General features: G+C 34.2%; 1 protein-coding gene across 3 annotated transcripts in view; it reads left to right on the forward strand.

Moving 5' to 3' along the window:
* The window catches only part of LOC116349125 (neuroligin-4, Y-linked), a 183,251-nt gene that overhangs the window by 151,650 nt on the left and 14,815 nt on the right, over positions 1-16,786 (forward strand). For all 3 annotated transcript variants that reach the window (XM_031780403.1, XM_031780402.1, XM_031780404.1), the window contains exons 2-11: positions 7,990-8,207; positions 12,438-12,587; positions 12,722-12,859; positions 12,955-13,250; positions 13,326-13,577; positions 13,661-13,679; positions 13,773-14,068; positions 14,141-14,198; positions 14,353-14,472; positions 14,685-14,942. In XM_031780403.1, coding sequence (XP_031636263.1) covers positions 7,990-8,207; positions 12,438-12,587; positions 12,722-12,859; positions 12,955-13,250; positions 13,326-13,577; positions 13,661-13,679; positions 13,773-14,068; positions 14,141-14,198; positions 14,353-14,472; positions 14,685-14,942 — 1,805 coding nt within the window. The remainder of the gene's footprint in view (positions 1-7,989; positions 8,208-12,437; positions 12,588-12,721; positions 12,860-12,954; positions 13,251-13,325; positions 13,578-13,660; positions 13,680-13,772; positions 14,069-14,140; positions 14,199-14,352; positions 14,473-14,684; positions 14,943-16,786) is intronic.

Below are 16,786 nucleotides of genomic sequence, written 5' to 3' on the forward strand. Positions count from 1 at the left end.
ATTTAACGGAAGCTTTTCAACCCGAAACATTTTACAAAATTGTGCATCAAACTCATAAATTTTCAATGAACATCATAATTTCAGTTGTTCCCCATTGCCAAAGATGCTTGCTTGCCCGATTACGCTGCCATTGTTTCGTTCATTTGAGTTGAGGCTGAATGGAGCGAACAATCTTCTCTCGCATGTTTGGTATTGTCTTCTTGGTGTACCGCAAATGTGTTTCTTTGCGTTTAAAATGTGAAACGAATATTTTTGCATCCACTTTATCTGAATCCATGGAAATATGTGCGTGTGTTTTTGTGTCGGAAGTTATTTATAAGAAGACGTTAGTGCAGCAAAAAGGCATTCAAACAATTTACGTTACTCGAAAAGTATGTATGATTAGCAGACATTTTATTGAGATATTTTCAGCCAGATATCGTCAGGAGCTGAAATCGATTGAAAACAATAAAAGTGATTGTTATAGTGATTTAGCAATGTAAGTGTAATTATAGCCATAACAATCACTTCTATTGTTTTCACTTAATTTCAGCTCCTGACGATATCTGGCTGAGCTGGTTCATCTGGCTGAAAATATCTCAATATAATGTCTGATGATTAGTAAAATATGTTGTGCTAACAATGTGTGAGATGCGCATCGATTTTGTATTTTGCCATCATTTAAATATTGCAATAAAATTTCAAGTAAGCCGAGTAATTTTGCTGGTACATTTTATCGAGTGTAAACTGTGTGCATATTGAAACCTAGGGGTTTTTATCTCAATCAAAACACTGTGAATATTGCGTATATTTTGCGTATATTCACTGCGAATATTCGCAAAATACGTACATTCAATGCATTATTCGTAAAATATGCATAGTATATGTATCATCGAATAATATATATTCGCGAACAGATAAATTCCCCTAGATTGAAACCATGCTATGAAGTATTGCGTATGCGAATGAAGAAAAGCTTTCTCAATAATTTGACACATAGTTGGGGGTGGGTGTTTGTGTGTAGAACACAGGAATTTCTTAATTTCAAACAGGAATTGGTTGCGATGTAAGATTCTAAATAAACTATTTGAAGCGCTACCGCATCTTGTTGATTTAGTGCGCTATCAGCATCACTTACATCTATCCATATCATTTTCAAAGTGTAGACAACTTATCATGCTTAACTTTCTATATACTGTTGTTGTTCCTGCTGCCGTCCTTTTTATCATTGATAAACATGTAGAATATATTCACAGGGGAAATATGTCAAGTATTTTATCTCATTGCATCAATGTGTTCAAAATCTTCATATTTTTTGCGTCCTTATACGCATAAATATTTAATTGACTCCCACCAATGTGGAGTATCAACCAATTTTTCTTTAAAAAAAAATACACCGCTTTCGTTTCCAAACGGCGTATGAAACATATTTTATTTCGAAGAAAATGTGTAAGTAGGTAATAATGATAGACGTTAGAAAGCAACCCATATATTTTCGTGATATTCTCAGCTGTTCGCATATGGGTTCACTTCACTCGTTTAAAATGTGCGGTAAAATTAAAGAAGAAACGTTTCCCGAGGAGATAATGTCAACAGTCAATGGAAGAGACGGAAACGAACGAAGGCACTACACATGGGTATATGTCAAGCGATGGACCCAATCGATATGCGATACTTCAAATGCTTTCAAATATTCCCATATAAAATTACTTTTATTCAAAACATGAATGGTATCGCCATTTGTCAGATGCTTTTTTTGTATGCTTCAATTCGTTTCATTGTGGCTTCTACCCAAAATGACGAATGATGTTGCAATCTTTGGTCTGATATGCGTGTTGTGAAGACAATACATTCGTGCAAATTCGGTTGCGGCCGCACAATGTGTCGGAGTATAGAAATCGATTTTGAAAAACGAACGCCGTAAATGATGTTCAAACAGCAGGTGGTGAATATCAGATTTTACCGAATCTCTGCTTGATTGTTTGCCCCACTTTTTGCCAATATTTTCATTTCTTCAATTTTTTCATCGAACGCTTCCTCGTCCGACGTCAATGTTCTTCTGCATTCGTTGAACTCACTTGTCTTAGTTCATCGTCCCAATACATGACGATAACAGACATTCTTTGCAATTAGATGATTTATTCAGCATGAACTCATTCACTTAAATCAAATGGTATTCTCTTCGTTTTCATGTTTTTCTCTTTTATTCGAACCATATATTCAGCCTTCATCTATATCTATACAGATGAATACAGTCTGTGTATAATCTGGCTTTTTTGCATTGCTTTCGATTATTATTACGCTAATGTGTAGCTAAACCAATTATGATTATTATCGTCCTTTTACAGCATAAAACATTCAACGCATATGCTCATCGCTCCAATGCAATAAATCAAACGATAATTCGTTCGATTGTTATTAATGGCTACTATTAGCATTAATATTTTACAAAGCTCTAGTGTGATCAATATTTCAAATAATACATATTTCATGCATGTTAACATTACATAAAAAAATGCCGCAAATTAAGTTAACTCATTTTTCAGTTGACTGAATGTCTATTGATTCATTCATTAGCTAATGCTATAAGCTCAATAATCTTTAAATGAAACATTTTTTTAACTATTCCAAGAGATCTATCTAGATTGTGTCATCTGAATAAATTTATTTAATTAAAACTCTACTTTACGCTGAACAAATATAAATTTCAATTCGAATGCGGGATTTGATTTTTTTGGAAAAGAATTGCACGTTGGAAGCAACATTTTCATTCAGCAAAAAATCACCATTTTTTTACTTCGATTTCAAAGATGAAAAACCACAAAAAACATGCAAGCTTATACAAATATTGACTAGTTTGAAAAGTATGTATTTTTTTCAAGTGGTTCACTGTAAATACATCATGTTTCAGTCATTAGAATGGAATCCGTTGTATTGAAATGGATTCAATATTGTGATGCGTTCGAATAAAAGATAATCCGACTGAGAAAAAAAATGTGGCAGAGTGAGTTGATTCGACCTCATTTCATGTGAAAATATTTTGATGAATGTTTTACCATCAAAAGCCGCAACAGTGTGTAAGTATTTGTGTGGTTGTTGTGGCATGTTTATTGGGTTTAAATCGCACACAAGCATTCGTAAAATGCTTGTAATTGTGAACTATGCTATAAAATACTCAATGTAATTTCGATTTTTGTTTGACCCGTGCACACAATCATAAATACGTAAAAATGGATAAATAAAATCTCAATGGCTGGGCTAGATTATATTTACCCCATGATTATTTTTCTTTTCTTGTTGTGTTTCCACATAGAAAATCCAAATACTTCATGGGTGCATCAATGACTGTATATGGTCATATAAAAATCATTGACTTTTATCTGCATGCCAAACTATCGACAGTTTTTCCAAATATAATCCTCGTTCGTGAATCATTGCACATTGATCAATATTAATAAAATGCTTCTCATATATTATGCGCCAATCGCCAAATATGTGGGAGGCTTTATGACCTCGTTCTATCACGAAGTATCATCGAACAATGCACATATTTGATTTTATGAGGTTGGATGCAAGTGCAGCAGAGAAAATATGTCGAATTCAGAAAGCATTCAAATCGAGCAGACGGGTAATCATGGATATGTGCTTTTCATAACATTGTATTTCAATTGTAATACAGAATGTTCTCGGTGTTCAATGCACAGCAAGCGTTTTTAATCCACAATATTGAACATTATTTTCATTGTCTCGTTTTTTTTTTTCATGTTGCAAATATCTTCTTTTTTTTTCAACCAATACAAAAATATGCATTTTTCGTTTATTACTTGAAATATTTGAAACAGGAAATCTTTGAACATTAAAAGAGATTTTAATAACAATAACAATCCAAAAGGAATTTTGGGATTTTTTTAAACGTCATCATTTTGGAATGTCTCATTTTAAAATCGAAGTAATAAGACATCACAACGAAACTATCACCTATTCAATAAACATTTTCAGAATTGTATGTGTTTCCCTTAAATTACAATTACGCATAAAAAATACCATTCAAAAACGTATCCTGTCCTACTCCGTTTTCATTCGGCAGATAAAAAGAAAAATCAATGATTTTAAATTATACAGAAGACTGAATATTTTGAATATATTGTTAAAATGTTCACGGTAAAATAAATTTGAGAGTAAATAAATGAAAGATCTACATCTCAACTTACTTCACGATTAAGTTGGTACATATCGTTTGCTCACTTTTCTACATCACTTCATCGCCAAATACGCGAAATAACATTTTCAAATAAGAGTTACCGCTGTGTGAAGCATCAATTTCGCCGCATACTACATGCACACATGTTGAAGGTAATTATTCGCATGTTATGTGTAGACTAGAGAGTATTTGTGCCGAAATATTTTCTGTTGCTCATACATATTTCTGCATTTGTCCATTCTGCATTATGTTTGGCCCTACCGGCTCTGTATAAAAAATGATGATGAACAATTTTGTTCCGATATGTGCTCAAAGAGAGAAAATCGGACAATTTATGCAACATCAGCTTTGGCATCGTCAGTTTTGTGTTTATTTTCACCACTCATAGAGATGATGCGCTTGGTTCACAATCGATTTAAATCGAAATTTCTCTCTCGTTTTATCCTTCTCTCCCTCCCCCTCTCCCACTTCGCATTCATCTGGTACATAATAATGGCATTCTTGAATTGCGCACGTCGAGAGAATATGCAAACGAAATGAAATTCGGTTTGTCTTTTTTTCTCTGTGCCATGTTCTCTTGCTTTAAAAATGTACATCACATGTATGTAATTCAAAAATGTACATAGAGCGAGATAGAGGAAATAACTGCAGCAAATTGTACGTATGAAAATCGAATAAAAAGTGTCGAAAAGAACGAATGTGGAACGAATTCGAAAAGTGTTGAGCTATTGAGTTGTTAATGGTAACGGAAAACTAAACGCTCACACAAAACGTACGAATAAACAAGAAATGCAAATATGATATAAAAAAACATGAAAACGAAACAAACGACTACGAAAAAAAAGCACGAAGCCAACGACGAAAGATGTTCATTTCAGTTAGCATGGGAAATATTCAAATAGTGGTGGTTGTGAGTGTATGTTTTGTAGAGATGTGTTTGCAAAAGAAATACACTCGTACACTACAAAAAAGTTAAATTCACAAAGCGAGGAAAATATTACAGAAGAACAGACAAACGAGCATTGCACCGAATAAAATTATGGCTTCCTTCCAGGAAAAAAAAGCATGACACACACACATACTAAGTGCTTGCATATAGGATTGGCGGTTGAAAACGACCGCAATGCAAATGCAGAAAAACAAAAACAAACGAAATGGCATTGCCATTGAATGAATGTTTCGCCTCCGCCGAATGGGATGATGATTTGAATAGTTTAGTTGTGGGATTTTCCACAAATATAAACTTAAATAGTAATACTTACACCTCAACATTTTCATAGCTGACATTTCGTCAGTGAAAAGCCAAAACCACTTAAACCAATTCCACCGCACTGATCTAGTTTTACGGTGATGGTGGTGGTAGCGGTGGTGATGATAATAACCAATCCGAAAAATTTTTGCGAATTGATGATGAAATCGAGTGGTTGTATTCAAACGCATCACAAAGCAAATATAAGACATTTCAACCGTTTCAATATTGAACACAAAAACAACAAACATCCGAATCCCGTTTGCATATTCGCTTATTCAACATATATATCTTTATATACACAGAGTCTGTAGATAGTACACGTTTTTCCAATCGAAAATATATTGACGATGAAATTTACAATAAAAGTGTATCGTATTCGCTTTAGTTGCAAGAATCGTTGCCAAAATGGAAATGCAGATGCCAACGTGAAGCGAAGACGAAGAAGAAGAAAAAAAAATTGTCGATAAAACGTGCAATTTAAAATTGAATATAAAGTGTTTCTGTGTCTTTTAGTTTCTTTTTAAAGCATTTACCTTTTTCACGCTATAATTTCACTTGGCCCGTTGATATCTATCTGCCGTTCGAGCACTTCAATTTTCGAAAATTACAACGAAAACGGTATTCGATGAAGCGTCATTAGTTTCGAACGGTATGTTTTCATTTTGAAATGACACAACAAAATGAAAAGTAAAATTTTCACCAACTGGATATCATAATTTGAGTCCGCGCATAAAATACTTCATTAACGTTTTTATTGCCACCACCATTTTGACGCTGTCATGTCTGATTTAAGCAAATGAAATTTCTTCATTCGCTAGTTTCCAATTTGGACAATAGCAACTCATTCACTTCATGTATACGCTATTAATACTGAGTTCATGCCGAGACGTAGCAATTTTTTTCCGTCATCCCCATTTCCAAGATTCGACAATGAACGAAACATGAGCAGAAACATGAACTTCAACAAGCGCTAAACTTTCACGAAATTATGATATCGACACACACAAAAAAAGGACGTTGTATACATACGTTTTGATTCTGTAAATGCCATTTGGCATAGGATTTTAATGCGTTTCATTAGCACGTCGTCGCTTCGTTTTTGAGAGCACCTCTTCATCGTGTACTCTTGCATTCCCTCATTGCAAAGACATCACTTGAACATTTTCTGACTACAATGCGATTTGGCGCAGCAAGAAAATCATCAACAGCACGAATTGTGTTACTTCCATCTGTACATTTTCATTTCATTTTTTCTTTTTGATTGCAACAAATGCTTCGAAATGGAGCAAAGAAAAAACTTGTAAATCTTCACAATGTATACAAATGATTCTAACCATGTTAGCACCTCGAGCAATTGTGTAGATAAATAAAAAAAATAGAAGATCTGTAGAATGAGATCAGTAAACTGTCTCGTGGGTAAACAAAATGAAATGCAAACAAACAAAAATGTGGGATGAAAAAATTGAAATAAAATAAAACACCAACGATTTACAAGCAAATGTGCTTCTGAAAATTAAATTGAAATTTAGTTTAACTTTTATATGTTATATGGGAAACAGCGAAATGGAATTTTTCAGCTTCATTTTTATATGGATACCCGTAGTACTTTCGCATGTTCATCCAGCTGTGGTTTTGATTTACAAAAATATAATTCAGAAACTTATCTCGTGATTTCTTTCGAAGATTTAAGTGTAACGGAAACCGTAAAACTTGATGGAAGCACATGAAAGCGCGCATAAACACACGCACACGGAAAAAAAGTGCTTGAATAAAACATTAATGTATCGAATGAGCAAAAATGAATGTACATCGCGTGCATAAAAAAACCCGTCTAAATGGAGATTTCACACTTTGCCAACTTCTTATTTGATACTGCTTCGTCGGTCGTCACCATTTTTTTTTGCACTGTTAACACTTTCGTACTTTAACTGAAATAAGCAAATGAGAAACATTGATGCAACGCAAATCAAAAGTGTAAGAAAGAGTGAACGATGTTGGAAAACTTAAATTTTTATTCTTCAACTTGTTCGCCGGGATTTTAGTCAAGCAACGCAAGTTTTTCATGCGTTCTTGTGAATATACCAGCACCTACAAAGAATGGGCGTACACCGAGAAAAACATGACTATAAAGTTCGAAGAGCACGTCGTGTTTTTTTTATCAAGTTCGCAGAACGATTTACTTCTTTCATTCGACTTCGCCAAACAAGAATATACACCTTTTTACGAAAAAAAAACTACATAATGCATATACATACAATCACGCCAAACGGGAAAAATGCATTCGACAAAAATGTTTGGCAAACAACTTTTTTCTTCTCATGTCATGGTAATTTATCACTGCAGTAAGCTAGAAAAATGCCATATTTCGTGATATATATAAAGATGTGCAGTAAAAAGCTTGTGGTTCAGGATCTTCAACTATTTGCAATGAAGTGTTATCTGTTTTTAAGATGTAATCAACATTTCAAGCATATTTCCATTTTTATTTGATTGTTTAAATTCCGGAAAACAAAAATGAAACTCAATTTAATCTGTTTGTTTATTCGTGTATTTTCAGATTTAGTCCAACACGCGCACCGTCACCGTGGAATGGAATTCGAATATCCGATAAATTTAGTCCCGTCTGTCCGCAACGCCTACCAAACATACAAAACGAAACGGGTGCATTGGAAAAAATGCCAAAAGGTCGTCTGGAGTACTTAAAACGATTATTGCCATTTCTGCAAAATCAGTCCGAAGATTGCCTCTACCTCAATATCTTCTCTCCAGCTCATGGTATGTTACAATGCATGAAATGTTTATGTTTTATTCGTTTTTTTGTTTGTTTTTTGTTTTGTTTGTTTGCAAGGATCTAGATTGACACAAACATATTTCGATTGCATAGTATGGACGACGAAAAAAAATAGTGAAAAAAAAGATACTGTTACCTTTTCTTTTTGTTCGTATGTGCCAACGACTTTTGAAATATTGCCTATATATCATTGAAAAGTTGTTGACACACAAAATATGCTCAAACTCATGCAACAAATAAAACAAAACTCGTTTTTCTGAATGTATCATGTACATAGACAATGTGTACCGTTTCGTCAACTTTGTCGACGTAAAGTATTTAGAGATTTTTCGAGAAAAAAAAAAGATCAACAATCAACAACACACAAAAAAAAAACACATTGAACACCAAACATGGAAAATAATTCGTTGCACGAAAATCAAATTCATTGACCGATTTGGATTAAAGAGATTACGCTAGAACGTTCCATTATTCCATCTCACTCACGCATACTAAATAAAATAATAGACTGAACAGTGAACACAAAACACCAGACAGATCAACACGATATACGAAAAAATTCCCAAATGCTTTTTTGAGCCCGAAGCAAACAATGCACCGAACCAAATTAGGAGTCAGAGAGAGCAGAGGAATTGTTAAACAAACAAAAACTTGCTTTATCTGTTCGGCACATTTCTCGTTCTCACTTGGTATGATTCACCGCCAAACGTTCTACACTTCATTTATTCAAGGTTTTTTACGCTTGCATATTTTCATCTCTCACATATTTCAAACGCTTTCATATTTTGTGTCGGCATACTAAAATCAGTTTTAATAGGCGACAATTTTTTTTATCTATTGCCGACGCTTTTGCCAATTCGTTCATCGTTCACGTTTTCGAAACGACCTACAAAGAAAATCGACGCAGTATAATATAGGCACACAAAAAGGAACATTGATTGCGACTTGGATTTGTATCAATCGATCATATTAGGTGAACACACCAAATCGTAACATTTTCTATATCTACTTCTCAAACGCTCTTTTTTTGCCGAAAAATAATATTTCACATGCGAAAATCCACATTTTATTGGGATAAAAACCAAAGAAAGGCAGATATATCGATTTTAAAGCTCTCAATTTCAGGAGTGTTTTCGATGTGACACTTATGTATGATAGGCGAACGCACAAAACATCGATTTATTTGTCTGCGGTGAATATTTTATGAGCAATCGATGTATCTGATTTTGAATGTGCTCAATGGAAAATGTCGAATCTGTCATATGATTTGAGATCGGTTCGTGCAATTCGAAATGCTGATTTTCTTTCCAATATTTTGTTGTTGTTGTTAACAGAAACGATGGAGACACGCATGAAAGCCTTTCTGTACCTGATTAAAATCAATGGGCACATTTTTACATCATAAAAACTAAAAACAAACAAACCATACAATGTATCGCAATCAATGTGTTGTTGGAATGTTATTGAAGCGAAATAAAGAAAGAAAAAACACTCGTCTCAATGAATAGCCATAGAATGTTATGATATGCTACATATTTCATTATGAACAAATGAGTTATAAGTCTTCAAGAATATGATTATTATAAAATGTTCACATTCACAAATGTTGCACAGCATCCGATACGTGTGTCGATGTTGTTGTCGTTGAATATCATCATCGTAATGATAAAATATATCGTAATTGTAAGCGTAGTGTAATGAAATAAATGTGAAAAGTTTTTTGTCATTATAAAATAAATAAATTCCTCCGAGAAAAGCAATAGAGAAAATGGTTGCGACAGAAAATGTATCATTTAATGTGAATACCGTTGTGTAACATTCATTCACTAAATACAGACTTATACTTGAACATTTTAGAGATGATTTTTTACAACTTTATATCAATTGCAATTACATTTGTGAAATTTCATTCAGTCAATGGTAGACATACAATTTTACCATCAAAGATGTACCACTATAAATAGGAGAAATGTATAGGCGATGCACACAAAGTTCCTATTTCTCTAAAATAAAACACAAAGAAAATAAAATGTCTTACATCCGTAAGATGAACTTTTCCGCACTGCGATCCACAACATGCATTTATTACATATCTTTTACTGTAATTTGAATTCACGAAAAAACTGAATCTGACATTAGTTTTGCGATACAAATAATTCTTGATATATTTTTCATACCAAAATCACTAAAAATGGAAATTTTAGTATGGAATCAATGCCTTTATGATATCGTAACGACGTGAAACTTTGCACAGAGTATTTTTTTAAGAAAAAGCCAACATTCTGAAAGTTTAAAAAAATTTCAATATAATTGAGTGGTACCTTCCATACAAAATTTCCGTTTTTGAGCAAAAAAACCAAAATTTTGTTCGGGAGGTACCCCCAATATGCATTGAAATCTCTTCAAACCCTCGGAATGTTATTTTTGTGTGATAAAAATAACCTGTGCAATGTTTCAGCCAATTATGATATCATACAGGCATGGCATTTTTCATTAAAAAATCAAATTTTTTTGAAATTTTTGTATGAAAAGTGTGTCGAAATATATTTGTATCCAAATATTCTTGTTTGTATCGCAAAACTAACGTCATATTCGGTTTTCTCGTACCCAAAAACCCCCCAATACATATTTTTGAGTGTTTAAGAATACATTAAATATCACTTTTGGAAGAAAAATTGATTCTTTCGCATGAGCATCACACCAGACATGACACTTCACTCTATCAACCAAAGTCGCTCAAAATCTAATGGTTTCTATTCCTCGGCACCCCCAATCATCCTGTGAAGTCAAATTTTGAATTACTTTTCTGGTTTGAAAGTTATCGTGTTAACAAATTTTTGCGTACAGCGTACAGCGTAGAGGGTACGCACATACATTCGGACATCGAAAAAACGCTAGATTCATGTTCCCTGGTCCCAAAAACACCCAGAAAACACATTTTTGATGGGTGTTAATTTTTCGACCGATTCCAATACTTTACCTTCCACACTAGGTGTATGCGGAAAAGTAAAACTCTAGGTAGATTTAAAGTATAGTTTATGTTTTCTATTGAAAACTGAATGTCACATTTGAAGTTTTGTGCGTGTTGTAGTCCTTTTAGAAGCATTTTCTCTGAGGATTCGAAACACAAAGCCGTCGCTCTCTCTAACGGGTTTCTATAAAATCTCGATAGGTTTGTTAACTTCTTTGTACTATTTCTCAATTTCAACGGAATACATATTTCTCTATCTGCTGACTCTCTTTTCCTATTTCTATCTCCAGCTCTCTCGCTTTGTAAAAGCTTTTTTTGTGTGCAATTGTTGAATTTGGTAGTGTTTTGTGCAGAAAATGCAGACAAAATGCTTCCGACATGCATAAAATAGAAATGTTCACATTGAAACATTCGTATCATCAGTTTTTTGTCGTTTCGATCGTGAACGCTTTGTTTTCACTTGACGCATTGTTATCCGAATAGTCTCAATATATTCGGTTGCCTCTGGCACAAACACACACACTTCCACTTAGAGTATTATTTTGATACCGTATGCATTCGGTGTGCTGCTTCATTTCATTCGTTTTTCCGTGCTCTATTTTCACTTATTTTATGTGTGATGAACACAATGTCGATTCTAACTAAATCGTTGTGTAAAAACTGAACGACTTTGTGCCATAAATTTTACACATTTATAAGCAATGCTTGACTTTTGATGCGATTACGTTTGTCGAATGTTAATACGATGACAGTGAAATGATGTCAACGTCGTTGATTCAACGAAAGACTTTATTCTTAAATAAAAAGATGTGGGGGTGCGATATTTTATGTGTGATGTGAACAATGTAAATATAACAATATTGAATGACGTTTGCAACTGATGCAATAAACTAGTTCAAATGCTTTGATTATTGGCTGTATGTCATGTTTTACAGACATGTTTGTAATTCGGTGTGTTTGGTACGGAAAAAAATGTAAAATTCGAGAGTAACCTATCTCATAGATTCGAGAACAGCATAAATTCAATTTATAAAATGAAAATAAAATCACAAGTAATGATACGAAACGAAAGAAAGAGACGATGAATGAGGGAAATAAAACGAGAAATGAATAAAAAGGAAATGAGCATTTCAACAGAAAACGAATACTTTAGAAACTCAAAGAAATGTGAACAATTTATGTTGCTATTGATGTTTGATTTATTTAAACTTGAAACTTATACTATTCATGTATCTATTTGCAGCTGCTGTGACGGATAAAAAGTTGCCGGTGCTTGTGTTTTTGCATGGTGAATCGTTTGAGTGGAACAGCGGAAATCCGTACGATGGTACCGTTTTGGCAAGCTACAGCGAAATCGTCGTTGTAACATTAAATTATCGATTAGGCATATTAGGTAGGTTCAACAATATGCTCTTTCTCCTGATTTCATCCGGTGGCGATTGCCAAAATACTCTTGTTTTTTTTTCTCGGTTCATCTTCAAATCTGTCGACCATTTCAATTACATTTACACGATGCATTTTTCATAGGTTTCCTCAATGCAAATCCAAGTCCTCAAATAAGAGCACGAGTCGCGAACTATGGCCTAATGGATCAAATGGCAGCACTGCATTGGGTTCAACAAAATATTAATCGTTTTGGTGGTGATCCAAATTCTGTGACATTAGGTAAATATTCTATCTATGTGGAAGCTCAGACACACATTTTTTCCCCTTCACTCTGACTGAAAACAAAAACAAAAATCACATTTTTTTTCGTTTAGCTGGACATGGTAGTGGTGCGGCATGCATTCATTTTCTCATGACATCACCAACAATGGTACCAGGCCTATTTCATCGTGCCATTTTATTATCCGGCTCGGCATTTTCCTCATGGGCACTAGTCGAAGACCCGGTTATTTATGCACTCAAATTGGCTAAAGAGGTCAACTGTACAATTCCCGAAGACTTAATCAAAAACCATGAACACATTGTTGATTGTTTACGTGAGATTCCATTGGATGAATTGTATGCAACTGATATTCAGGCGCCGAGCTTTCTCACTGCATTCGGTCCATCGGTAATAGTATCGTTATACATCCATTTTCGCCTTAACATAACAATAGAGATTATAATTTGTTTATTTTGCTATTAGATTGATGGTGTTGTTATTCGAAATGGAATGAACAATCAAGAGCCTGACGATAGTATAACGAGAAATTCAAAACGTTCACCCGAATCGGGTAATCGGTATGATTTAATGTTTGGAATTGTAACCGGCGAAGCCATATGGCGTTTCAGTGCGTCTGACATACAAAACGGTTTCGAAGGTGATCGTCGAGACAAAATTCTTCGAACGTATGTACGCAACGCATATACATACCATCTGAGTGAAATTTTCTATACGGTAAGTTAGAAAATGTTTTCTTTAACATAGAATTGAATCATATTAATAACACTTTTTCATGTCTCGTCTATTGGATTGTGTAGATCGTAAATGAATATACGGGTAAGTGAAGTTTCGATTTCAATTCGAAAAAAAAAAAATTGTTCAAGAGAGTTTGTGTACATAAATAATTGTTTTGTTGAATTTGATTTACAGACTGGGAACGTACGTCACAGCATCCAATAAATACACGTGATGCAGCCGTTGCTGCATTGTCGGATGCTCAATTTGTAGCGCCACTTGTTCGTACAGGTGATATGTTAGCACCGTCAGCCGTTCAACCGGGCCAAGAGAAAATCGGACCAAAATGCTTTTTCTATGTATTCGATTATCAAACAAAAGACGGTGATTACCCGCAACGAATGGGAGCCGTACATGGTGAGGATTTACCATACGTATTTGGAGCCCCGTTGGTTCAAGGTTTTTCACATTTTCCAGAGAATTATACGAAGGTTTGTCACCGGAAATGACACAATTTTCGATTTAAATCAATAATTTTGATTGAATTATTTGACATTTTTCAGTCGGAAATCAGTCTCTCTGAAGCAATCATGACCTATTGGAGTAATTTTCTCAGAACAGGTATACGAATGGTGGATGATTTTATTTGTGTACATTGTAACGTTTTGGTTTGAATTTAAAACAAAAAGATCTCGTGATTCTTTCGAAAATAATGACATTAAACAAGAAATAATTCGATTAATTAATGAAACAAATTATTGTCAATATAATACAGGTAATCCGAATGAACATCATCGGCAGGATCCCGTTTTGCCAGCATCAAAAGAGCGCAATCGCTTTCGAAGTGTTGTTTGGGATGAATATGATTCGTTGCATCAAAAATATTTGGAAATCGGTAAAAAAATCGTTTTTTTTTTTCTTCACAATCAATCCAAATCCATCACGAAACATACATTATTCATTTGATCAATATTCTCTATTTTTTCCACCTCATTCTTTTTATTCTCTTATTTCTGTGACTTATATTCTGGAAAATGAATGAACGTGTACCACATGCGAAATGAAAACTTATCCCAATGAAAAAAAAAAACTCGTTGTGTGTGATAGGCATGAAACCTCGTATTAAAAATCATTTTCGCGCTCATCAACTATCAATTTGGCTACGTTTAATACCCGAACTACATCGAGCCGGCATGGAAGACGTTATCACGAGGCATAATCTATTTAAAAACCACGATGACATGGATTTATACGATGGTCCAGTTAAATTAGATTCGTTGTCACGTTTAGCATTTCTAGAAGAGACATTCAAGCAACGACGGAATAATGGCACGAATAACGAATATAGCCTATTAAATATTAATGGTAAGTGTGTAGTGTACGGCAGCCTGCCATTGATTTTATACATTTTTTACGCCGCAAACTTCATCACAATGTCACTTGGGTGCGAATAATAACTTTTCGTGTTATGTTAGCTTGTAACTAGTCTGAATCTCTATCAAATTAATACCAGTTCTCTTGTCGTTCTTCGTCGTCGTCGTCATCGGTTGTCTCTTATTGATTTTATATCGAATCACATTGTACACAGGCCTTTTGTTTGATTTCACTTGATTATCCGTCTTTATTTCTTCGATCTCACTCACTTGCATTCTAAACACGTTACGATTCATACAACTAGTTGCAATATAAATATATCCATGTTTTTGTCATGTAAAAAATGAGCGCACCTAAAAATTCAAGAAAACTAACAGACAACAACAATAATAATATTAACGATGAGTTAAACAAGCAGCAGACTCGGCAGTCGGCACACGACAACCAAATAACATGGAATAATATTACAAAAAAAATTCCCATAGAAAAAGGTTACATTTCTTTTCAACTCGATTGAATGGCAAAAGCAAAGCAAACCAGTTAGAATGAGAGAGAGAATGAGGAAATTGAGAGAGGATTTCAATGTTTGGTCGTTAGTTGTGTCCATTTGGCGATGAACGCGTTATATTTACTAAACATAAACATAGACAATAGACTAAGTTGTAAAACAACGATACGAACATGGACAAGCAACGAACGCAACAAACGGTTCACATATCGAGCTTTATTTGCTTTATCTATCTTCCTTCTTCCGTGTATCCTATTTGCTTTTCCTACTCTCTCTGTATCTATTTTACCAATTCTCTTTTGCAAACCGGACCCCATTTACACAGAAAAAAAGATTGAAATATAAATAGCGTCGTTGACGACGAAGAAGTCTTGTATGCCATAAATATTTGGAAAAGTTTAACTTCACAGTATCCGCAGTCGAATTTACTGGATATTGTTATTGTTATTATGATCATCATTATTTTTGGAATGTCCATGTACGTGTAGCAAAGTTTTCGGTATAATATCTTTGTGCAATGAACGAGCATTCTGTCTGCCATCTTTTTCTTCTCTTCCTCTTCGTTTTTATTTCCTTTTATTTCGCATCGTTTTCCGTTTTAGCTTTCTTTATTATTGTTTCGAAACAACAACAAGAGCATCACGACAACGATGACGACGACAATCACCTTCACTCGCTCGTTTCGTAAAAAACAACAACGAAAATTGTAAACGATGTAAGCCAACTATGCACGATATGTAAGAAGAGAGAAAAAATATTGTAAAACTAATGTGAAATGATAGTTCCGGTTTGCGTTGCGCTGTTTTTAGCACATTTTACATTTTGTCCGGCTATGGTTTTTCCTTCGTTCATTGTCGTTTTCTGAATGTGGGTGTGTGTGTGTGTGTGTTTGTGGTAGCATACATTCGTGGTTGAATACGTGCACTGCATAAGGTATGACCACAAATTTGGTATAGTTTACGCTTTAGTACTGAAATAATCCATTTGTTTGGTCGCCTCTTTAAGTCAAGGCACCGGTCGGTGGTTTATTGTCAAAACAAGCGAAATACAAACAAATAGAAAATAACAAACACTAAAAAAAGTTATGATAAAATCAAGTTTCAAAAACACAAACAAAGTGTATTATGTTTATGCACCGTGCCTGGCCAACAAATTTGATTATAACATTTAGTTTTCATCGTCGTTGTCAACGAACAAACAACAACAACAAGAAGAAGAACCAAAAAAATATGCCAGAATGTGAATGTGATCTCGTCTGTCTATGTTGTTTTGCAATGTATATATGATGCAATCGAGCTATCATCAGCACCGGCTTTTGTAATTATGT

This window comes from Contarinia nasturtii, unplaced genomic scaffold (assembly GCF_009176525.2).
Source record: "Contarinia nasturtii isolate CC-2019 unplaced genomic scaffold, AAFC_CNas_1.1 Cnas_scaffold_2806, whole genome shotgun sequence".
Taxonomy (NCBI): Eukaryota; Metazoa; Arthropoda; class Insecta; order Diptera; family Cecidomyiidae; genus Contarinia; species Contarinia nasturtii.